This window comes from Aphelocoma coerulescens, chromosome 5 (assembly GCF_041296385.1).
Source record: "Aphelocoma coerulescens isolate FSJ_1873_10779 chromosome 5, UR_Acoe_1.0, whole genome shotgun sequence".
NCBI lineage: Eukaryota > Metazoa > Chordata > Aves > Passeriformes > Corvidae > Aphelocoma > Aphelocoma coerulescens.
In genome coordinates this window covers 17,225,504-17,250,485 of record NC_091019.1, presented here as the reverse complement: position 1 = coordinate 17,250,485, position 24,982 = coordinate 17,225,504, and the positions used below count along the sequence as shown (strand labels likewise).

The window sequence follows — 24,982 nt, the reverse complement described above, 5'->3', positions numbered from 1 at the left end:
GTGTATTCATCCTCTTATCTGTGCTTTTAATGACTGAAAATACTTGTAGTGATTCCATGGCATTTTCCATATTTGCTTACCATTGTTTCATTAGCTCTGGTTTTAAAAGCACGTTCATTAACAAAATCTTTTTTGCTGATACTACTACTGGATAGTATAAATCATTTTTGGTAGCTCATTAAGACAGGAAAAAAGAATTTTTTCTGTTCCTTGGAAGCTTGTAGTTCCCATTTAACCTCATAATTAGTGAACTGGGTAGAAGGACAACACTACATGAACATGATTGTTAGTTTACTGTTTGTTTCAAACTCTTGTCTGCAGGCTTTTACCAGGAGAAGTGAATGTATGATAAAATCTGATGTCAGGCCATCTTGTCCCCTTTCATCTGTCTTTATAAGCCTAGACTCTTGTGTTGGCTGCTGCTAGTCACAGACACAGCAGCTCAAGATAGTTACAGAATTGTATTTGGACTAAACAACTGAACACTTACGAATTCTCATCTGAGTAGGATGTAAGATTTGAGAGAATAATTTTTAATCTGTGATCCTTACCACTAGTTCCTGGGTTAAGATGCTAATTAAACTGTATGAGGGGCTGACATTTTGACCTTATGAAAGTCTCCTGGACACTGATTACAGTGGGGCAAGGATTTTACTGCGATTCTGATGAGACACAACTATTTTAAACTAGTAGATCATGTTCAGGGTCTTGAAAAGATGGAGTTTTGTGTACGTGCAGCTTGTAGTGGGTACTTTTGCTTGAGTAGTGCAATTAGTTGGTATTGTTCCTAATCCTTCCAAACTATATCTATATTACACTGCATTTTTCTTCCAGCTTGCAGAACTTTGAGAGCACTGTTTTTCTTGGACTATTTGTTGGTACTTGTTCTAACCAATTCTTAAAGCTAATATCCGAAAAATATTCAGAAGGCAGTGCTGAAACTATTTTGAAGCCATTGATGTGTTTCAGAAATATGTTATGAAATGAAGCAAACTATTCCTGGCTGTTTGCCTGGTTAGATACAAGCACTTGTTTGGAGTAACAACTCACTGGCTGAACAGTTCTTCACTGCATGAGTTCTTCTGTCAGCTGCACCCACACCGCAATCACCCGTAGAGGTGTGGGTGGGTGCCCACACGTAACTGTCATCATCATTTGGGGTATTCAACATAAAGGTGCTTATGCTTATCTAGTCTTGCAGGTAAGTGAAAAGGAGTCAGCCTACCTGGAAAGTAAATGCTGTAGAAATGGCTTGTAATAATTTATAGGACATCTGTCCAATGACAACATGAATTTTTCTCACAACTTATAAATTTGCTGTTAATGTGATGTAGACTCCATCAATAGCTGGTTCTCACATTTCAAGTTTCAGCTGCCTGTGCATTTAAATTACTCCAGAGACAATCTATACACTTGGCTTGACTTCAAATGAAAGGTCACCAGCATCAGTCATGTCCAAAAATTAATAATTAGGACTTGGCTTTGACTCAAATACAAAATTAATCGAAGTCATGTTAATTATGAGTTCTGCAAAAGGATCCATGCAAGCAGAAGTGCCTGTCTGTGTCCATTATACTGTAGGATTAGAGCCTGGATTGCATCTGTCTTAAGACAGTGGGTGACTCTCAGTTCTTGTGTTTGTAAAAGTTGTATATACATGCTGTGAAATAACAGAATTTGTATTGAGGTATCTAATTACAATGAAACGGGTTTTGAACTGTGATTCTTTTATGAAGAGTCTGAGTCTTAACTATTACTAGCCTTGGAAAGTGGTGTTCTGTAACTTTGAAATTCAGAATAACTTCTGACAGTCTGTAGTGTAATTTAATAATGCTGGTAGTGGTAGATGGTAATGAATGTAATTTTTTGCGGATTTTTCACGTTTCTATGCTTACTTTCTTTGGTGACTCTGATTACCAGTATCTGCAAAATCAGGATAATACAAAACTGTTAAAATTAAAAGATGGTTGTTGGAAAAAAATGCCATAATTGATCACAAATTCAAAATTTGTAGTGTTGCTAGAAAACTTAGCTTGGCATTTCACGTGTGTGGTGGTGTACTGATACAAGTTCCAAGGCATTCAAAATTCACATGATGAAGCATCATAAACCTTTCCCAATTTTGTTGACGCTATTATGTCTTTCTCTAGTGAAAAACAAAAGACTAAAAGGGGCTTGGAGAGTGGAGCAGCATATCATGTCCTTTTATTAAGGCACATTTGTTGTGCCTGTTTTACATGGTAGGTTTCTGGACAATAGGAACACATTCAGTAGTTGCCATTTGGAGGAAATACAGGTGATTAACTACTTCTCGGGTAGCTGATGTGCCCAGAGGAGAACCTGTGCTGGGTGTTTGCTTAGTCTGTGCTTGGAAAGGAGGAAAACCTGCACTGCAACAAGTTTAGAGCACTCTTACTGGTGACATCATTGTTACCAGTGTCCTATAAACAGATATCACTGTTAAGAAAATGTTTAAAAGAAATAAAAACAATAACAAAAAATCATCATCTAAAAATCTGTTCAGTTTCTCTTGTCCTAATAAAAACAAGGTACTGCTAATAGTCTTGGAATAAATCCATTTAAATACTGGGAAAGCGTCAAAGGTATTATAGGAATTAAATTGTATTTGCGGAGAAAGGGTGGAGGGAGCAGCAGAGAATGACAGAACAGAATAATTTATGTTTTAAGGAAGCTCTCTATCCCATCACATCCAGCCAGGCCAGCTTCAAAGTTGGAACCAGCTTATAAAGTTTGGTGTGGTAGCTCAGAGCCTTATCTGGCCACATTTTGGATGTTTCCAAGGAAGGAGATTCCACAGCCTTGCTAGGCAACCTCTTCCAATGTTTGACTGCTCTCATTGTGAACGAAAATCTCCCTGCTATCTAATTCCTTGTTGCAAGGCATTAGCCATCTGTTGTATAGGTTGTTTTGAATAGTATCGCTTAGTCTTAATGAGTCCTGTGAGGCAAAAACACTTAAACTCTCACTTTTCAAATTCAAATAAACCACTGTGTTCTGCAAAACTAATTGTTAGTGGCAGGGGTTTCATTTCTTTCTTCCCAGTGAAGTCCTACATATTGAAGCTGCAGATTTGCGGAAGTTTTGGGTTTATGTGCCCTCTCCTTGCCTATGAAATTACCATCTGCATTTTACACAGTAACAGAGCCATCCTTCTGTTTCTCTGCTCCTAGTATTTGACATGCAAAACTTGTCCCAAAATGCATTGCTCAGATATTTTAAAAAGTGTTTACTTTCCAGCTGATATTTTTATTATTAGTAAGTAATATTTTAGTCTATTTGTAATGTACTTATGCTTTATTTGCAACTAAAAGGACTAATTCATCTTCTGGTGAATTTATTTCCTGGGATAGAATAAAACATTTGTGTACGTGCTAGTATGGTATAATGGGAAACTTCCCTTCCTAAATAACCCTGGAGCACTTCTGGAATACAGTCATTTTTCTTAGTCTTAATTGAAGAGTGAGTTATTAATGATTGAGAGCCTGCAGATTGAGAGCTTGTTGGCAGTTCCTCTGCCCCTGGAGAATATAGCTGGCAAGGTACTTTCAGTTTTTCTAAGCTAACAAGGTATCTGCACTTGTTTTGGTAGCAATCCTAACCTAAGCATCTCAGGTTAAACAGACTGCTTCAGGTCTGATTTTTTAAAGGAAAGGCTTTCAACTTCAAACTGGACTGTGTGACAAACACGGAGTTTAAATGTTAGGGTTATAATTTATTTATTATTTCCTTTGAAAACATCTCAAGTTCCTATCCCGCTCTTCGGATGTAGACACAATATTAAACTCACACAGAAATGCTTTTTTAGAAAACAATAGTCCTCATTCTTTTTGTAAGGAAAAAGATCCTGGTTGCTTTGTAGATGTTAGCACTGTGTACTTACTGGAAATACTTTCTCTGGATCTCTGATTTCATGCAAAAATGGAAGATTTAGAAACTTTGTTAAACTTTATTAACCCACAGCTGTAGGACAGGTCAGTTCTCACCAGCCTAGGGAGCAAATGCCATCCCTGGTGCAGTGGAGTAATTGATAGCCCATATCTTGTTCACAGTTTCCGATGGCTCTAGGGTGAGGATTTTTGCAATAGGTGAGGCTGGAAAAAGGCATTCTGGTGTTGCCTAAGTTGTTACAGCTTTCAGCTTGTCACTGGAAAAGGGGTTATTATTATAGGGGTTCCTTGCATTTGACTTGCTGTTGCAAGGTGTGTTGGAAAAGGGGTGAAAAGCTTCCAACGCACCAAATATCCTCTACTGTTTGTGGCCTGAGTGGGACTTAGTGTGAGCAATTTGGGGGGTTTTCGTCATTTTTAGGGTTTTGTTGTTTGGTTGGTTTTGGTTTGCTTTTAAAATTGAGACATGTCCTGAGCTATTTACATTGGAATCTTATGGCTGTGTGAGCTGTTTGATTTTTAGCTGTCCTTTAGTCAGCAGAGTGTTGTCTCTTAGGAACTTCATTACTCTGAAACATCAAAATATTTCTTTATGCCTTCCTCTGTGCTGGGGGACATCCTGGTATGCTGGACAACAGGGTCAGATCTGTAAGGCTTGAAACCAAATAGGCTTTACAGGAGGAAGAATCTTTAAACAAGAAAAGGCATCAAGTTTTCCTTTTTGCCTCTTTGAGGTACAGTTCTTTAAATGGCCTCGTTATTTGTATTTTCTGAATACTCACACTGTTACTGTCTTGCTACATTTGACATTAGTTCTGGTTTTGGATGTTGTTTACCTAAAAATTGTTAACTAAACCCAGAAAAATTTAGAACCTTAAATAAATGAGTGCTTGGTTCACAGAGAGGTAAGATATTTAATGAATAACAGTATTTCACAGAGGGTAGCAAAGCATTAGATGGTACTCTGAGGGGAGAGTTTATAGAAAGCCCTGACTTTAATTCAGTTCTGATGAAGCACTAAATTATGTTGTTTTATATTGACCGTGCAGCTGCATAGCTAAGGTTATATCTGATCCTCTGCATGAAGGTGTAAAGAAAAATCATTGGAGAAATACCATATTGGAGGAAAAAGAAGCATGCAAGAAAGGGCCTCCACATAATTTCTCTCTGTGACCTCATTAAATAATATAAATTGTGTAAAATGTTGTCCAGCAGCATTTCAAGTTATTTTACTGGTTCTGTTCTATAAAATTTACCGAAACACAAGTCAGAAATTTATGTTGTGTAATTTCTATGTTATATCTAAATAATCTGGTAACAGCCAGGTGTAAATAATCATAAATTCAAGTGCTTCTCACTAACTAAAGATTGCAACTAGTTTACTTTTAAAACATTAACCTGTTTAATAATTAAATGGTACAGTGTGCCATTGGCAAAGTCAACAAGAACATAGGAAGGAGCTGAAAAAACATTTCAGACTTGAAAAGTACCTCAGAAATATGTTAATTTCTGGAATAGAGCAGCAAAACATCAATATAAAAAATTCTGCCTTTTAGAGATCATGTATTACTGAGCATAGCAATATTAATTTTCTTTTTTCTTTTTTCTTTTTTTTTTCCTTTCAGCCATAATCAGCAGACCACGTCATTTAGACATCCTGTGACAGGACAGGTTTCTCCAGAAAATATTGAATTTATTTTGCGAGAAGAGTAAGTAGTTTTATACCCATGTCAAGAGATCTAAAACAGTAACACATTTACCTACAGTAGATTAGTACCTTAATTTATTGACAGTTCTTCCAACATTGTAGAAAAATTTGAGATTTATGCTTAAAATTTTACTTCTCATTGTGATAGTGTGTTTTTGATTCCCTGGTAGGACTTGAGGGAAAATCTTTATCAAGTCTTCAAAAAAACCCAGACAAACCCAAAAATAAAATAACAAGACCCACAAAATACACTTAAGCAATAATGCTTTAGTCTTATATAAATATCAGGTAAACAGAACATAAATGTAAAGTGCTTTTGGAGCATACTGGAAGGTTTGTACTGAAATTGAAATACACAAAATATTACTAGCTTCCATTGTATTTCCTTGATTTTCTTACCTATAAGGTGTTCTACACTGATTAGCTGTTTTTCTTTATTCTAGAGAAATGGTGTCTAATGTATTTGTTACCAGCATATTTTATCTTGATTGTCTGATTAAAAAAATAAAAGGAGGAAATGTATGCTTTCACACTGGTGAACCTGGTCACCTTTGGATTGGTGTTGGATTGGATCATGCACTGTTTCACTGTAGGCTTTAACTCCTCCTGTCACCCTGGCTTCATGCCAGGATTGCTCCTGCAATCCTTCTGTAGTGGAATGACTGGGTATCTTCCCTAGACAAAAGACAGAGCCTTGGACAAAATTCTGCATCGCTTCTAAAACCAAAGGGCAAGAAGAATGGCACATCAGATAGCTTTTCCTTTTCCAGCCCAGTTTTCCAGCACTGTTCAAGCAGCCTCTACCCCCTCATGCTTTGCAGATTCTGGGCATCCTGCTGTGATGGCCTGGCTGTGGGGTTTGTGTGGCTGCCTGCACAATTCTGAGCTCTATACATTTCAAATTCTGTGACATTTAATTTGCTTTACATTTGGGTAGGGCTGCTGTCAAAAGCAGTTAGAGCATTAAGAAAAATGAGGCCTGGAGGAAGGCTGTTCAACACTCCCAGGAGACCGAGCCTTTTCCGGTAATGTCTTCTCCTGTGACTTGGAGAAGTAGAACATGGCTGTAGAGCTCCGAGGTTCTGATACAGGCCTGAGAAGAACTTCTCAAATAGTTTAAAAGCCAAACCAACCAACCAAAACCAAAATTTGCAGCAAAACCCCTAAAAAACCCACCAGCTAACCAGTTGCTCTCCCTCAAGTCAAAGCAAAGCCAAGGCCAATCCTGTGTTAAGGTATCTGATGAAAACAAACATGAAATACAACGTTGTGGGAGAGGCCTGTAATTAGGTATGAGGGCTGTGGGGTGGCTGCTGAGCTGGAGGTCACTCCAGCTGTCCCATGGCATGCAGGTGCTTTGCTGCTCAGAGGGGTTTGCTCATTTATAGGTATGAAACAAGCTGCTCCACCTCATTTAGTGAGGAGAACAGGTATGTTGCAATGGAGCAAACTTCACAGACAGTATGGACAGCAGCCTCTGAGCATCAGTGTTCCAACTTCCATTCATTAACTGATTTTTAATTTATCTGTTGTAAAGGCTCAGTCAAATTTAATATGAATTTAAGCATATGTAATGGAAAATAGGTGTTTGGATAACCTCTTGGAGGGCCTCCCTGCATTAGTCACACTTGCCTAGGCTGTTTTTGGTTTTGTAGTAACGGTAGCTGATAAAATATTAAAAACAGAATTGAAAGAAGTACTTGCTGTGATGGCACATGGATTTAGTGATCTTTAATGTATGTTAGAAACTTTTTTTTGGAAGAGAAGGGGAAGTGCTTATTTGGAGGGCAGTCTGAACATGTAGACTTCAGTTACTCACACTGAAATGGTATCAAAACCAGGAAAAAAATCTTACACTGTAGTAGAATTAGAAAAGATTGGTGGTTTTAATTCTAAAAGAAGAGGGAATGGCTGGAGGGATAGAGAGAGGAGTATATGCATGTAGTCACTGCTCTGGAAACGGTTTTTGCAAGAATATTTCTCAAAGCTTTATTATTGGCCTGAAGAACATACAGTGTTTTTAAAATTAGATGTTTTTGATCTGTCAGTTAAACTTGCTTTTAAAATGTCTTTTTCAAATGTGTGGGATGCTCTGGTTTCCTTAGTTTTTTTACCACTTCTATGCATCAGTGGGGGTTTACACAGAGGCTCTTCACCATGGTCATGTGTGAGTTCCTGTCAGATGATGCTGTTGACATACATGGATGTCTCATGTGGTGAAATCAGAGGAGTTGTTGGCACCTCCTGGTCCTGAGGCCTAGGAATTGTAATGGAGCTGTGCCCTGCTTTCAGTTCTTTTCCCTCAGGCATCAGGGATTTCCTGGAATTGGTGGTGTTGATCGTGTATCAGTTTGGAATCAGTGTTGTAGATCCCTATCATGTGATGAAATGACGTCCACCAGGAGGACTCAGATCAGAAAGGCAGTTTCTGGATTGGCATGGTCTGTGGGAACTTTCCATTGTGGGATCCTTTGACCAAGACTCCCTTTTTCCTGTAGCTGAGGAACCCTATCTGAAGCAGTAGCACTCTCAAGGGTTTCATAAAAGGTGATTTGTTCTTTAGTGCTCTTCTGACATGATTAATACTGACTGGTTGATGTTAATTTAAGATTAGGGCCAAGGAGTTGTCACCAGATGTTGACTGGGAGCTAGTGGGGAGAAGTAAGCACAAACTTGTTCAGGCTGCAAAACACATCTATTTAAAAGGACACATTTTACATCAGAAAAGTAATTTACAGTCATGTAGAAATGATGAATGTGGGGACTGCTCTGGCCATTCCTCATCCTGGAAGCAGTGTTCTGGCAAGCAGATTTGGAAACAAGTTTTGGAAATTAACACCAATGAGTGATGTAATCCTAGCTTGATTATGACTCAGTTGTGAACCACATGCCCTTGATTCACTTGATCAAATGAGAACTGGACACTTTCAGTAGAAGGCTGAGACTGTATTTCACTAGTCTTTTTCCAAGGCATTTAGACAGTATCACATCAATTTTGCTTTTGAAGCTGAAATCCGGTTTTCTCAACTCCTTTGTAACTGGAATCAGTGACTTTTGAATTACATTATCTTTTGATCCTTATACTATTCCTTCTTCCTAAAGGTGTTCTAATTTAGATTTCCTTTTTCTTTTAAATAGTGATTAGTAATTCCTTATTTCCTAACACATTCTTAGCTGGGACCACTATCAAATCCCTACCTTGTACTCTGTTTTTCCAAGCTTAGCAGCTTTGATCGCTTGGTGTGTGGGACGTGTGTTCTGTACCTTTCACTAGCTCTGCTTGAGAGCCAGCTTTTCTGTATGTCACTTTTAGGTTTGTCTTTTTTTCTCATGGAATGATTGATCATAGGTGACTGCAAGATTCAGCCTATGAGCTCATTGTTTGTTACAATAATTTAATTGTACTTTTCCTTCTCTATTCCTTTACTAATAATTCTTAACGTACTTTGGCTGCTGCTACTCATTGTGCTGATATTTAAAAATAACCTTTACTTGCCAGTGTTGTTTGGAGTGATAAAAACTGCAGAGATGTTTTTTATTTCTTCCTCCTTTGAATTACTTTTCTGCTGTTGGCACTGAATTCAGTTTGGCATCTTATCACATGGTTGCTTGTATCTAAAGATTATTTTTCTATCTTTTTCTGCCAGCGTTTCAGTAGTTTGTCTAGAACAATTTTTATTCTCTATTGACTTGTTCACCTCACAGTTTTTAGGATCACACTGAAATAATCTGAGCATCTTGCTCTATGGGAAGCCCCTCCATTCAACTGCCTCTTGATTTCTCTGCTTTGCTTTCCTGTTTTTAATAAACCCTTTAGGCCATGAAGGGACCTTTCTTAAAAAAACAGTGGAAAAATGAGAATTACTGATAAGTCTGCCGGACAGGTGTTAGGCTTTTAGTTAACTGCATTGCTAACTGCATTTCTCTGAAAAGAATCTATGATAGAATTACTTATAATAGCTGTATATAATGTTTAGATTTCTTTTCTTATGTCTTTGTTTAAATAACAGTTCTTTATTATGAACAGAAAGGAAGAATCAGGCACATGCAGCCATGTAACTAATGCTAAACACTAGTAGTTGTGTATTAGGAGCTATATTATATTTGTCATAGCAGTGTGTTTGCAAATGAGAAGAGAGTACTTTAAAAAGGTAAGACTTGAATGTAAATGTAGACATATGGGGGAAAAAATACAGTGTGCTTAATCCAGTGAGTGCTGTCCTCTTTCTTGCCTGTTTTTGTGTGCCTGGTAAAACCTGTGTATCACCTCTGGGGAGAGAGCCATCTTATTTTATCTATTGCATTTGGTTACTGTAGCAGCAAAAATATCAGGTGGAGAGGAAAGAGGAGACCCAAACAACCCCAAAATAAATATCTACCTTGTTTACATGTATAGAAACACTAGGACAGTGTTTTTTTATTTTATCTAGCTGATTAGGAAATTTATTAGCATTAAAACTACATTGACACAATGTTATTGCATCATATCTGATTCCAACAAATAAACTTTTTAAGTTGGTGGTATGGCTGTGGATCTTCCAAGTCAACTGATCGTTATGATCTCTCATGAGTATTGCATTTTTCAATATGGGCTACTGGTGCAGTAATTTTTTTTTTTTTTATTGTTCTTGTTCAGTGTTGGGGCTTTTTTAATAACCCAGATGTTGGCTATGTAGTTTTTTCAGCTGGTAAATGTGTTTTCTGGAGACATACTAGCACTGTTTAAGTAGAGCAGGGAGTTGCTTGACAGGAGATATTATATAGAGTGTTATTTTCAAGTACTTAAAAAAATTTACACAGTACTGGAGCCCCAAATGGACACACTGCAATTCTGTGTGTGTATGCACACTCTTGGGGGAGGCAGTAAGAAAACCAGCCTGAAAATAGAAAAACACAATCACTACAAAGGCAGAATGGGGTGTCTTGGATAACAGATATTATCAAACATCTTTAGTAATTGTGACTTTGAACTGATGTTTCTGAATGCACAAAGTCAATGCTGTAGTCACTTATTTTTAAAGTTGAATCTGTAAATAATTAGGACAGTGTTAATTCCATTAACATGCAAGGATGTTTCAGGTAATTCTGCATATTCTGCCTATTTTTAATTGCTTTTAAAAGCACTGAGAATGTTGGTTAGCTGTTAAGAGACTTGAATACCGAGTTTTATGTTCTGATTTCATGCAAAAAATCTATTGTATCCTTGAAATATTATATACAAATAGTGAAATAAATTTGCCATATTGTTTGGTACTTTCTGCTAAATGTCAGGTACAGCAAGTTCGCATCACCAGTGCTTGCTGCCGAAGATTTTTTTAGGAGAATAAGAGAATGTATTTTCTCTTTTAATGGGTTTAATCTCTCTTTTGCTTGCTATTTGAATTCTTCCATGGCAACAACCTCACGTTTTTACAAAAGCATTTTTCTGCTTGCGAATTTGAAGTTTGTCATTAATTTGATAGTACGAGGAATGGAAAGCCTGGCTTCTTGGCAGTGATCACTTTCAGTAGCAAGTGGAAGAGAAATCACTGTATGATCACATAATAAATGCTTAGAAATTACATGTTTATTGTTCTGTATTTTATTATGATTTTATGATGATGGTGGTCATGTTAAACATATAGCTTATCTTCCTCTGTAATTCTTCTGGGTTTTTTTTTGAAGTGCTTTATGTTTAACCTGCTGTGAAACAGTATCTTGAGGAATAGTGAAAATCTGTTAAATCAGAGCAGAAATTTTAAATTAAAACCGTTCCTCTGTGGCTATTCTTCCTTCTTATTAATTTTTAATTGGAAAAGTAAATTCCAATTTGTCAAAACTTAAATTGTATTTTTAATTTTTGTCAACAGAAATAGCTTAGTCAGGCAGTGTCATATATGGGAAGTTTCTTAATCTGTGTTTTGCAGAGACTGGATTAAAAGGTGATTAAATGCTGAAGTAGGGTACCTGGTCCATAAGAGGTGAGGCAAATTGACTCAAACTGACATGATTAAACTCTCTTGCTTTAAAGGGTGGCCAGGAATTTTAGGGACTTGCTGTAGCTTGTTCTTATGTCTTGGACTTGAGGTTATATATAAAATCTAGAAAGAAGGGATTTATGCCAGATATGCAAGGTATAAACAAAACAGGACCTAAGTTGTGTTACTTGTAAGCTTCATTGAAACTCTGGTCACAAATGGGAAAATGTGCTTTCCCTGACACCAAACCACCTATAGAAGCTTTTGGACAGGTAATTGTTCGGGTTGTAACTGAGGAAGAGCAGTGATAGCAAATACTTGGTGCTCTGTTAAACCTTGTGTTGAGCTACTGCAATCACAGACTCTTTGTTCTTGTGATAACTGCTCAGAATTGTTTTGTTCTCTCTTGTGTTCAGATCTGAATTTCAGTGGTAGCAGCAACCATGTTTGGTATAGCTTGTATGCCACATTTTTTGGTTTTTCTAATAAATGGCTTTGGTGACTTACTGATGGGAAAAGGAAAATCATGGGTTGTTAATTGTTTGTTTTGTTTTCTCTTCTGATGTGACTGTATTGCTACTTGTTATTTGCTAAATTATGTTGTTAATGATTTTTGAAAATGCCACCTGTGGTTTTAATTTCATTCAATGTTGGTGTCAAGATCGGCTGCTGAAGCTTCTCTTCACAGAGATTTTATTTTGCTCTTCCATTTATACTCTCAATTCTTTGTCTGGGTGACTGTACTGAATTCTGACTTGTTGAACAGGTTCTTCTGGTAGGATTGACCTCACTTATGCTTTAAATGGGTATCTGAGCTAGTTATCAGGATTTCTGGAGTCTTAGGATGACTCAGAAATTACACATTTCTAACAATTATCTGCCTTGAATTGCACCATTTTGCTCAAAAGGTATTTTAATAATTCATATTGTGCTATGAATCATATTTTGGGCAGATTCAAAGATACTGCATTAAGTTAGTGAAAGATCTGACAGCAGTCTAGACTCAGTTTGATTTTAAATAAGAAGCCTGTTATTGCCAAGTGCTGATTCCTGTCCTTTTCTCCCCAGTACAGGCTCTTTCAAAGGTTTGTGGCCAAGCCTCTAAATTGGGCACAATTTGGTTTCACTGCATAAGCCTTACCTTCTCTCTTGCCACACTCATTGTTATATCTTGATTCTCTGTTGGCTTTGCAGACAATTTGTCAGGTTTCTCCCTCCTTATGCATAGACAAATACCAATCATCAGATGTCACTGCTTGAGAAAGACCTGAAATCAAAATAGCAGGAGTGGTGCAAAGGAACTTGCAAATGCATGGGAAATATTTGACTAACTTCTCATTCATTTGCACACTGTGAATTTTACATATAAAAAGGCCAAGCTGAGTGTTTGAAACAATGTGCTTTAGATTATCTGGTTTTGTTTGTTTTCTAGACAGAATTCATCTATGTCCAAGCAACAAATAAATCAAAGGCCTTCAAGCATGGTCAGTGAAACGTCCACTGCAGTAACTACATCTGCTGTCGATACAAAACCTGGCTCTAAGGTAAAAAAAAAAAAGCTGTTTTTTCAGCTTGTTGATCAGAACTTCACTTGTTTTTTAATCGAGTACTCTTTTAATGGTGATTTCAGTTGAGCTGTGGATTTAGCCTAGAAGTCTAGTAAGGCCTCAGAAAGGAGGTAGTATCTTCTACTCAGGCACAAATCTTTTAACAACACACAGCTGTAACAGCAGTGTTACAGCTCTTTTAGAAACACTGTATACCACATGATAGCATTGAATGGTAACTTGTAACATAGAGATTTTTGTGACATGGAAAGTTTGAGAATCTTAGAAATGGAAGTAAATATATGTATTTCAGCAAGTGTTTTGGTGGTCCGGTGTATATGGCAAGAAATGCTGCAGACTACCAGGAATCACAATTTGCAGTTCTTATCTTTTCATGAAATCTTGCTGCTGTTGCTCCTCTTAGTAGCAATTAAATCCTTTTCTGCCATCACTGCAGTGCACAAACAGTGCAGGCACCAAGTTCACACACATAGTGTTTAATAATAGAAAAGTCCATTCCTTGTCATTGACAAAGGGCCTGTGTCCATTATTGAACAAAATATAATAAAGTGCTGTACTTGAAGTGTCACCATCTATTTTAATGCTTCTTTGACCTTACAGTAAATTACAGAACAGTGAGAATGGTAGTGGGTGGATAAAAAGGAATACGGCAATATTGAAAGAATTAGCAGAGATAAGATAAATTTCTTAACTTTGACTGCAGTTCTTAAACTTCTCTGGTTTTTTTTGTTTTGTTTTGTTTTGTTTTTTTAAAGCAAAAGTGGGCAGTCTCTTATATAACTGAGTTGAAGAAAGGACTTTGGCAAATTGATTGCAAAGATACTTTGTTTAGTTGGGATACTTAAAATCTTTTGCTAATGTTTTGATGTGCCTGGTTGAATATTGGGGTAGACATAAACAATTTATTGAGAAGCTAAAACCCAATCTTTTAAAAATTATTTTTTTATATCCTAAGTGTATGAGTTATTGGACCAACACAAAGATTGTCATGTGTCAAATCTCAAGAATATATTTAGTTCTAGATGGAGTCATCACTGAAAACAATAAGTTTGGTAGGTTACCTGAATTAGTTGAAACACTTCTTTTTGATATTTGAAGAGTTGAACTTAGCAAAATATGTTGGCATTTGTTTTTACTGTATTTATTCTCCTTACTCTGATTTTTTGAAGCCTGCATTAGGGGCAGAAGGTTCATTTTTTCCCCTCTTAAAACCAGCAAACTTACTGGAGACCTGATACTGTGCTTTGAGCTGGGGAATTATCCAGTGACACAGCTGGCTTTAACTTAGCCAGGATCACCTGCTCCTGGTGCTTCCCTTTGTCATGTGCTTGCACTGATCTAATCAGAGATCAGAAATGGGGACTGGGTTCCGCTCACCCCGAGGCCACCCACATGCTGCAGGCTAATTCACTGGGCGTGTCACAAGCATGCAGCTAAAGGGGAAGGTAATGCTTTTTTCATAACAGCTTAGAGAATATCCAGAATCATCTCCCACAACTTTGGTTGGTCTGGTGTTGGTCTCTCTTTTATTCTGTTTGCAGTCCAGTATAAGGGTGGTCACTCATGTTTCTGGCAAGCTGCCAGGTGTGGCATTTTTTAATACATGGCAACTTTAGATTTAGAATAGAGCTGTCACAGAGGGTTTGCCAGTACTTTGCTTCTCTACCAAGTTTGTTTTTATAAGATTCATCCTACTGTGGGTCCTTAATAAATACTGGAGTTTTAATTAAAATGAACCAGCATCTTTCTTACCTATGCTTTGGTTGATCACTGCATGTGTTAACAGGCTTGAAATCACTTTTCTTGTTCTGTAGAGTTCAATTCCTTCATAGCCTAACACAAAAATTAATTCAAGTGAACTAGCAATGAGAACAAAGGCTGTAAAATAAAGAAACTGTGTCCTCCACTTTAAGATTGAGATTGACTTTTGGCAGTTTGAGAGTAGATTTTAAGGTAATTTCACCTATTTCTAAATGTTTTCTTCCATGAATTCCATAATCATTCTTTCAAAGAGTAAGTTCCTGTTGGGGTCCCTTCCCCCCTTCCATGTAGTCCTGGGAGAGGGGCCCTGGGGGGAAGGCATGGGGTTTCCCTGCCCCTGGTCAGCCTCGTTCCCCATTGGTTGTTTTGCGTTCCCCTGCACGGGCAAGGACCCTCGGGTCCCGTGATTGCCTCAGTTCCTCGCCAGGGCCCCAACCATGTGGCTGGAGAAATAAACATCTCTCTGAAACATCTATCAAGAATTGGTCCATATATATTTCTTTTCCACGGACCTCCTTGTTTGATACATCGTGTTACAGAATCCCAACTGTAACAAATGGTGGAGAATGTTGGCAGAACGATCCCCGATCCCTGAGCGACTGATGTGTGAGTCAACCCTAGAAATTCTGGATTTCTCTTCTTGTTTTTGTTTTGCTATTCCATATCTAAACTATGGAGGAACCGTGGAAAGACTCTTGGCTCTCTGAGTCGCATATGGACATTTATCTTAGATTTGAAAAGATTCTTGAACAATGATTTGTAAATTTTAACTTAATTCAAGCTCAAAAGGAACACTTCCTGGCATGGTTGTTTAAGAACTACTTCTATGTTTCTGGGGATTTAATTCTTACCAAAGACTTTTGGAACACCATTTGGACACAGTGAATTTCTGAGTCAAAATATATGCCGATGGAAGAATATTTTCGTGAATATTATTTAATTACCGAGACTGTTGAGCAATGTCAGCTGTGTCCTGGCGAAGGGAAGCCTGGCTCAGGGACTGTGCGACCCAGACCACGTGCACCGAGCGCTCTGCGAGCAGCAGAGAGGCAGCTCCCGCGCACGGGTGGAGCCACGCGAGCCGCAGTGTTGGCAGCAGAGCGAGGCGCGGCGGGAGCGGGGCAACCCGGTGGTGCCTGCCCAGCCCTGTGCAGTGCGGGGTGGAGTGAGCCCCACGAATGCCCGACAAAGAGGAGAGGCAGCACAGCTGAGAGCAGAAGTGGCGGAGTGCAGAGAGCTGAGCGCCACAGCCCGGCCTGGCCCGCGTGGCCCCGAATGTGACCCCGGGAAGAGCGCGCAGGCACGAGCAGCCCTGACAATTCCAACACGGGAGCGACCAAAAGCGAAAGAGAAAGCAAAAATGCAGCAAGACAGAAAACAGCAGCCACTAGGAAAAAGGAAAAAAATCACCGTAGCTAAGGTTTTAGGAATAGTAAAATGGTATAATGTTAAACAAAATTATGGTTTTATAACAAGATGTGACAACCAAGAAGACATATTTGTTCATAGAACTGCTGTTAAAAAGAATAACCCTGAAAAATGCATCCCAAGCTTGGGAGATGGAGAGGTGCTGGAATTCAAAATTGTGCAAGGTAGAAAAGGGTTACAAGCAGCAGAGGTCACTGGGCCTGATGGTGTTTCTGTAAAAGGCAGTATACATGCTAAAAATCATTGTCATGTTAGACAATATCTCCATTAGAAGCCCCCCCTACAGTCTCCCTTTCCTAATGCCACCTTTCCCTTTTACCCTATATCCTATTACCCCCAGTTTATTCCTAATCCGTTTTTCACCCCATGGCTTCCCTATACAATTCCCTTTCCCTACAACTCCTCTCTGATGCCGAGGGGGGGATGAAAAGGGGGAGGGAAGAAATTAAACCCTCAAAGTTTCCCCACAAAGCATGTCCAGAGAGTTCTGTCTCTCTTCTGTCAGCCTTAAGATGTTCCAGAGAATCCGTTTGGACATTTAAAGACTCAGGAGGGTGTCTTATTTTGTTTTAAAACTGTTCTTGTTATATTTTCCAGTTGTTTCCAATGTTAAGTTTTAAATCTCTTTTTGTTAAAAATAAACGGGTGAAATTTTGGGGTCCCTTCTCCCCCTGCCATGCGGTCCTGGGAGAGGGGCCCTGAGGGGACAGACTCGTTCCCCATTGGTTGTTTTGTGTTCCCCTGTGTGGGGAAGGACCCTTGGGTCCCATGATTGGAACAGTTCCTCGGCAGATCCTGGCCATGTGGCTGGAGAAATAAACATCTCTGAAACACCTATCAAGAATGAGTCCATAGATATTTCTTTTCCATGGGCCTTGTTGATTGATACATCGTGTTACAGAATCCCCACTGTAACAAGTTCCCAGATGCAGGCATGAAACACAGTTGTGAAGCCAGAGACATGTTCATGGTAAAGGTCTCTACTTAGCCATGGCTAATTATTATTTTTTTAATGAAATGCTTCCATTATTTTGTCCTGCAAATGCCATCACAGAATGGTGTATGCACAGTGTTGGAATCCTGGCCAAATTCAAACTGTTTTTTTTATATGGAGCTGTGCACATTGAAGTAGGGCCCAGTATTTTGATGCAGGAGCTGTCTAAGTCATCTCAAGATGTTAGACCAATGCAGTCTATCCTACTCTTTGACATTTGAGGGGTATGGGGTTGAGGAAATACAAAGCAAAAGGGCTTTTTGATAAACTGCAATTATTCTCTGTTTGTAGCCAATTCAATTACATGATTGATCATATTAAAAGCCATTTATATTGATTAATAATTAAGGATATGGAGGAATAAGGATCTGTTTCAGTTCAACAGTAAGGTACATTTGGAATTTAGTCTGTTAAAATATCTGATGGTCTGAATGGAAGTTTATAAATGTTACTGTGCCACACAGGACTTTGGCCAAGTCAAAACCAAAAGGGTAATAGGGAATGTATTTACTATCTGTATTTTGAGAGCATGTTTTGGATGGGTTCCGCATAACAGAAGTAATTGAATTGTTGATGACACTGGGTAGTTGCTGGTATTTCAAGATACACTGGCGAGGAATAAAAGTAAAGAATGGGTCTGGCAGCTGAAACAAGCAGTGGTGACAGGTATGTGATGTGCCAGCTCTGGGACTGTCTGGAGCTGGAGTGGAACACAGGGTCTAATTCATGGCCACTGTATGTGAATGATCAGAATTAAGAACAGGATTTTCGGAGAGCTTCAGGTTTTTCTATCTGAAACATAAGGATTTTGTATCATTTTCTTAGAGATACTGAGAGGATTCATAAGTTCGTTTCTAAGTGAAACACTGAGATTTTTTGAGCTAAAGAGTTTATAACTTAAACAGGTGGCTTTTTGTGGGTTGATTTTTTTTTTTTTTAATTCTCTAGGTTGCAAGTTCCATGTTTTATTATGCATACATATTTGCATATTTTGCCGAAAATACAATCTTCCTGTTTACTATTTTAAACTGTTCCAAATAAAAGTCTGTCTATACTTTGTTGTGTTTAAAAGAGAGAAAAAAAATTACATCATTAACTTAGCAACTTTCCTTCTCAGCTACAAGGTACTGTAAAAAAGAAGATGAGGCAGTGATGGAAAGGGATTTGAAATTTTGGCTCTTGACATTTTTGGGTTTTGTTGCAAAAACGGAGGGGTCATTCATGAGCAAGTCAACATAACAAATGTACTGAAGTCAAAAGTGACTTTTGTGTCTTCAGTGATACAGCTGTGCTGATCTGCATTTTTCAACCCCTGACAATGATATCAGAAAAATTTAAATTAGGAAAAGACTGCTGCAGTACAGAGAAATAGTTTAAAAATACATCTTTTCTTTTAAACCAACTTTTTAGGCTAGCCAGTGGAAGCAAGCTGTGACATGCAGTATCTGTTATGCTTTGTTTTTATTCCAGAGCAGAATGAGATGATCAATACTGAAGATTATAGGAGAATTTTAATTACATAAAGTGCCATAAAATGATAATTTTGTTTCCCTTATGGGTATTGGATTGGTACAGAATACACAGCTTTAGCAGAAAAGCTTTTCCTGCTCCTATGCTATAGAAATTGTTTGGTCTTGGTTGACCAAGTACAAGGATGATTTTTTTACATTGTGGTCTGCATTTTTTAAAAATTAAGATCAAAGAAAGTGCTTGATTAAATGATCTGATTTAAAAAAATCAAATTTAGATGCTGCTCTAAGCCTTGATCAGCTATACTCAGTTCATCCACCCTTCCAAAGATCTGCATGAGAGAAAGATAAAGAAACTAAATTCTGTACATTTTCTAAATTTATTTCTCTTCAGCTGCAAAGTATTGATGCCTTAGGTTTTAACTTTTATATTTTTCAAATTCTGTGCTGCTTAGTGTGTAATTCTGAAGTTTCTTGTGGCCTGTTAACTTCTGCTCTCTTGTGCTAGGTAAACATAACAAAAGCCTTTCCAGGCTTGTTCTTCAAGGACACCCGGACCATCCTAGGCCCAAAAGTGTAAACCAAAAGGCCTCTAAGGGGGGGGGGGTAAGCTTGGGGAAATTGCATCATTAACTGAAGCTTTAATTGGATATGCAAATGAACCAAACCTATAAAAGTGTGAAGAACTCGTGACCTGTCATCCATCTTAGGGTCCATCTTGGCAACAGCCTCTGGCTCCCCAGGGGTACCTTTGAAGGCCTTCCAAATAAATACCTACCTTTATTCCCTTACTTCTGTTTAGTCTCTGTTTCTACGAGGCCTCTCAAGGCATCAGTTCAAATAAAGTAAAAACAAAGTAAAAATAAATTTTTGGCTGTCAGAGCTTTAACTAATTTGGACTTCATTGTTTTTCAGCACCCTCTTTAATGTAGCTGTTGCATCTTAACATTTGGCAACAATTTTTCAATACTCAACTGAATTGTTTACTTCTCGTTTTTCTTAAAAAAAGCTCATCTATGGCTGTGTTTGCCCAAAGCCAGTGCTCTGCAGGCTGTTAGCTGAGTGCCTTAGCACGAGTCTGGCAGAGACATGGGCTGGGAGATCTTGCTGATAGCATCCTCACATGACTTTGCTGCGAACTGGTTTTTGCCGGCTGGGTGGCAGGGGCACCTCCTCAGAAACCTGTTTTACAGCCTGCTCTGCTGGGTTTATGCCAGTCCTGGACAGCTCTTTGCTCAGGTGACCACCTGTGCTGCCCTGGGATGCTGGTGGGTCTTGTGCAGGCTCTTGCAGAGCTGTCTGGGGCAGTGGCACTGCTGGGGAATAGAGCCCATCCTTGGCATTCTTCTGTCACCTGAGAGTCAGGGTGTTTCACTGAAGTGACTGTGGACATGCAACTCACCTGACTCCTTGGCAGAGCTGAACACAACATGCTGCTCCCTGGGGAACAGACCTCAGGGAAACTCCCTAGGAAAACCTGCCCTTTGACAGCTTCTTACAGGTGTTAAATCTACTTTGCTGTTTTATATGCTGTAGCACCAAACAAGAAGTGCATTTTTTTTGCTACTGATTATAGCTATAATATTAACCCTTCTTTAAGACTGGAAATTTAATGCAGATTGGTAAAGTTTGGCCTCAAAATCAACAGAATCCGTTTTAAGTTACCATACATTGCTAGAATTATTTACTCATATATACTGTCTTTTAGTCCAGATGTTGCCTGGCAGGAGCAGTATGCCAATATATTTTTCTGATGTTATCCCATGTGTGTGATAAATATACTCGTTTCTAGAGCTGCTGTTTGTCTGCAGCTCACAGAACATCTGTACCCTGACAAGCTCAGAGATCAAAATGGGAGACACTGTAGGAAAGAATCTGGACGACTCTTTTGTTGGAGAAGTTGGGAGCAACTGTAAGGGTTGTTTGTCCTAAAGCAATTGGTGGAGCGAACTGGGCTGAGGTTGGAAAAGAACAGGCAAATTACTCATCCAGTGATTCTTGCTTTTTCACAGGTGGGTGGGCCTTGCTTGTTTTTGAAATAGTTTAGCCCATGTGAATCAAAACTGAGGTTTCAGTAAGACATGAATCATTACCTAGTCCTTGTGATTTCCACTGACTGCCATCTAGGTCTCTTCCCTGGCAGTGTCACTGTCTTCTCCTTTCATTTGCAGGGCCGAAGTCCAAGCATTTTATTAAGCTATCAATGTTGTTTGAATTGAAACAGGAATGAGAAATTAAAATCCACCAAAAAATCCCCAAAGAAAGACCCCCAAAGCACAAACAAAGAAGAGCAAGAGGTGGATTTATCTGCTTAAAGTCCTGTGTGTGTAAGACTCGTGCAGTATTGTGCAGGGAGACTTGCATGCAGCTCTCAAAAATACTTCCCAGGCACACTAAAATTTCCACAGTTCCGCCTTTCTGACTTGACACACCAGTGCTGCTGCTGTTCAGCACAAGCTGGCAGACCATCCTGATGAAAGTGGAAGATTGACTTTGCTCTGTTGTAAATATCATTGCCTGTTTACTTGCCCTTGAAAATGCCATGAATACTTTGTTGCTGTGTAATGAAGTATAAGTTATTGCAATGAGAGTATTTGTAATATGAAATGGGTCTCAGTAAATATAAAAGCCACTGCTACATTATACTTCTTTACAGGCTGTGAAGACTGGAAACAAAGTTCATAGCTTTGGAAAAAGGGAACAAGCCATCAGGAGGAATCCCAATGTTCCTGTGATCGTAAGAGGCTGGCTGCACAAACAGGTATGCATGTGATCACCTGTTTCTGTTCATATACCTCAATGCAATCATCAAGGAAGAGTAAGTGCCTTCCAAGGAACTGAGAACGCAGAAGCTCGAGTGTTGGTGACACACAGGGCAGTGTTGGGTACTTCCACAGACTTCCATAATGAGAAATTCATGCTTGGCAAGTGTGAAAACCAAGGTTTATGAATGGGTTTGGTTCAGAAAAGGAAACCGATTAATGGACATCACCATCACAGCTCAATGTTGAGGCTATAACTTTGTTATCTAAATCTGGTTATTTTCCCTGTTTTATCCTGCTGCCTTGTTGCCATGCTGATCTTGGGACTCCCTCAGAACACACTCAGCCTGAGGCTGGCTGTGGAGGCCTTATTTTATCTGCTTGCTTATGCTCTTCTGCCCTGATCAAAGGCTTAATTCCAGTCCACATGCCTTTTGTTCTCTAGAAGTAGGAGGGAAAAAATTACGGGAAGTTGGGACCCATTCACCACACATTGCTGTCACCAAGCCCAGTAGCCAGCAAAGACTGGATTATAGAAATTTACCCAGTGTACAGAATTCGGCAGCTGCTATATCTTGAACTCTTAAGCTGACAGAAACACATCCTTGAGTGTAATAAGTAAATAAAGCTGTTTGTTGTATGAGAATACTTCCTCTGCTTCTAATTTGGCAGCCGGTGTCTCCCAGATTGCCACCCCAGAGATCCAGCAGCTAGGTTTAGGGATGGGTAGGAGAAGGCTGAAATCTGAGGCTCACAGTTATGATTTTACATGCACATGAAAGTGAAGTAGCTGCCAGCTCTCTGCTTCCTCCTGAGTGCAGAGATGTAATTCTGCTGTGTTCTGCTCTCTGCTCTGTTGACATCCACTACCCAAGTCCATTAGTTCTCAGGACAGAATCAGAACTCAGACGCAGTACGTGTTGCCAGCCTTTTTGCATGAAAATGGGAATGGAAGAAAGTCCTTCCCTACTGAATTTGACTGCGGAAAGGAGGAGGGCAATAGCTAGAGCAATGTTGTACATCCTATTTCCTTCTGTCCTCTAACTTCTGCTTGTATGCCCTTAAAGCCTGAAGGTGCTTTTTATGCTGCTGGTCTCATCAAAGCCTACTTGAGCTGAAGAAGCTGTACTTGCTTAGCTTATAGTCTGGTAATTTTAAAAGCTTCAGAAATTAATTTCAATGCAAATATTACTCATTTTGACAAGGTTATATATATTTATATCTATCTCCACAGGCATATTATATCATACTTCATTAAAATTTGCACATTATACGTCCTGTTTTATTTCCTGAGGAATATTTGATTAAATTACATTTTAGGCATGGGTAACATATGGTGATTGAATTATAGGATATCATTGCCTGAAATGTGAGGTCATACTGCACAGCTGTGTAATGATTTTCATTTTGTACTGCAGGCAATCTTTTTGGAGTTTGTGCCGTCCAGAAACACACTTGGTTTCCTTAGAAAGGAAATATATTCCAAGGAATATATATATATATATTCCTTGCAGATAAATCAGTATAGATAAAATAAGCATTGGTTGAGTATAAAGTTAATCTGAATGCTGTTTGGGATGAGAGTTTAATTACTTAATGAAAATTAGCAGTTTGAATATTCTGCCCTCATTATTTTATAGCTGGATGTTTTGCCTTTTATCTTTCTTAATACATAATATTTTGCTGAGATATAAACTATTTGTTTTGCAATTAGCAATCATATTTAGGTAAACGTCTGGTAAACTACTCACTGGATCAGCATTATATCTGTTAACTTTCCTTAAGTGAAAATCACATTTCTTGTGTTTCAGGATAGCTCTGGAATGCGATTATGGAAGAGACGATGGTTTGTGCTTGCTGATTATTGCTTGTTTTACTACAAAGGTGAGTAGGTATCAGCTGTTCTGAGTTAGTCTGAGCAGTTCACCTGCACAAACCATGGTGAATGCATGAACTAGCTGAACTCTTCAGATAAAGTTAGCTGTTCTGAGATGAACAGTGAAACATTTGCTTGGCCAGACATCTTAAATGCACAGCAAATTCCAGGCCAGAGTAGGGGAAGCAAAGGATGCTGTATGATGTTTTTTCATGTAATTTATGTTTGGTGTGTGCTGTGGTTTTCAAAAAAAGGTTAAGTGTGATCTTAGACCAAACTAGGTATTACATAAGGTTATTTTCAAGTCTTCAATACTTTGTGTGCTACAATTTTTGGAAAGCCTTACAGAATATCAGACTTGGAATTCATATTTCTAGATGCTGCATTTCTGCTGTTGATCACTTGGAGCCAGCAGTAAGAGAGGATTCCTAATTGTAGCAATTAGCCTAGATGGACGGTGCTAAATGGAAGATCCATCATGATACACAGCCTGTCACAGTTCATTTGGCACAATAAGCTTTATTCTTGAACTGTATTCTTCTGGCTGAACCTAAGAAGCAACATCTACCCACCCACCCCCCCCCAAAAAAGAAAAAAACTTCAATAAAAACCCAAACTGCTTTAAAAAAATCTTTTTTCTTTAAAAATAAAACATTTTTCTGCACTTATTATTGGTGTTGTCCCATAAGTGAATTTGAGTCAGAAAGGACTTGAGGATGTGTACTATCCCACTGCCTGGTGAAAGCGGGGTCAGGAAAGGAGTCAGCCCAGGTTGCTCAGGGATTAATCAAGTGAGGTGTTGAAAACCTCCGAGGATGGAGATAGCACAGCTTCTTCCTTGGCTTGTGCCCCTGCTGCTCTGTCCTTGGGAAAATGCTTTTCCTTATATCCAGTCTGAATCACTGTTCTTTCTGCTTAATGCCTGTTTTCTCTGTGTCCATAGAGGAGAATGTATTGCTAGCCCACTGAACAGTGCAGGGATTTCAGTTCTGGTTTTTCATTCCACAGACAGCAGAGAAGAGTCTGTTCTGGGGAGCATACCATTGCCTAGTTATGTAATATCTCCAGTTGGACCTGAAGATCGGATAAATCGCAAATTTTCTTTTAAGGTACCGTTTGCAAAGCTTATCAGCTAATCATAGTTTATTTGCATTAGAAAAGCTGCTGTTGTAAACAAGAACATCATCTGTTTTCCTATTTTACTTGTTACTAGTTTTTAAAAGCAGACAGATTTATTGACTGCCTGTTCAAATGTGACATAGCTTTTTTTTTTTTGCTTATGAATTGACATTCATGTCTGTTACTTTGTAAGTGTCCTTAGAGCTTGATGAAGTGTCTGTGAGTGAAGAGCCTGTTTCTAAAATCAGAAATTAGTATTGACAAGTTGTTCCAGTACTGTTTACAAATTGGAAGAAAGGTTGTCTAATTTACTTTATAATAGAGTCCTTGATCTCATAATGGACTGATGTCTGTTTTGTTTTGTTGTGTTTTTTTTTTAAAAAGAAAAGAATCAAATCAGTTCTCACAGTTAGAAAATGACAACTTAGTCAT

The 24,982-nt window shown here is 38.6% G+C and overlaps 1 protein-coding gene across 8 annotated transcripts in view; it reads left to right on the top strand.

Annotated features, from left to right (window-relative positions):
* PLEKHA7 (pleckstrin homology domain containing A7) overlaps window positions 1–24,982 on the top strand; it is a 152,773-nt gene that overhangs the window by 82,334 nt on the left and 45,457 nt on the right. For 7 of the 8 annotated variants that reach the window (XM_069016856.1, XM_069016855.1, XM_069016854.1 and 4 more), the window contains 5 exons: window positions 5,534–5,617; window positions 13,006–13,117; window positions 21,450–21,554; window positions 23,367–23,439; window positions 24,440–24,540. In XM_069016856.1, the coding sequence (XP_068872957.1) occupies window positions 5,534–5,617; window positions 13,006–13,117; window positions 21,450–21,554; window positions 23,367–23,439; window positions 24,440–24,540 (475 nt within the window). The remainder of the gene's footprint in view (window positions 1–5,533; window positions 5,618–13,005; window positions 13,118–21,449; window positions 21,555–23,366; window positions 23,440–24,439; window positions 24,541–24,982) is intronic. The other variant, XM_069016858.1, reaches the window with a different exon arrangement.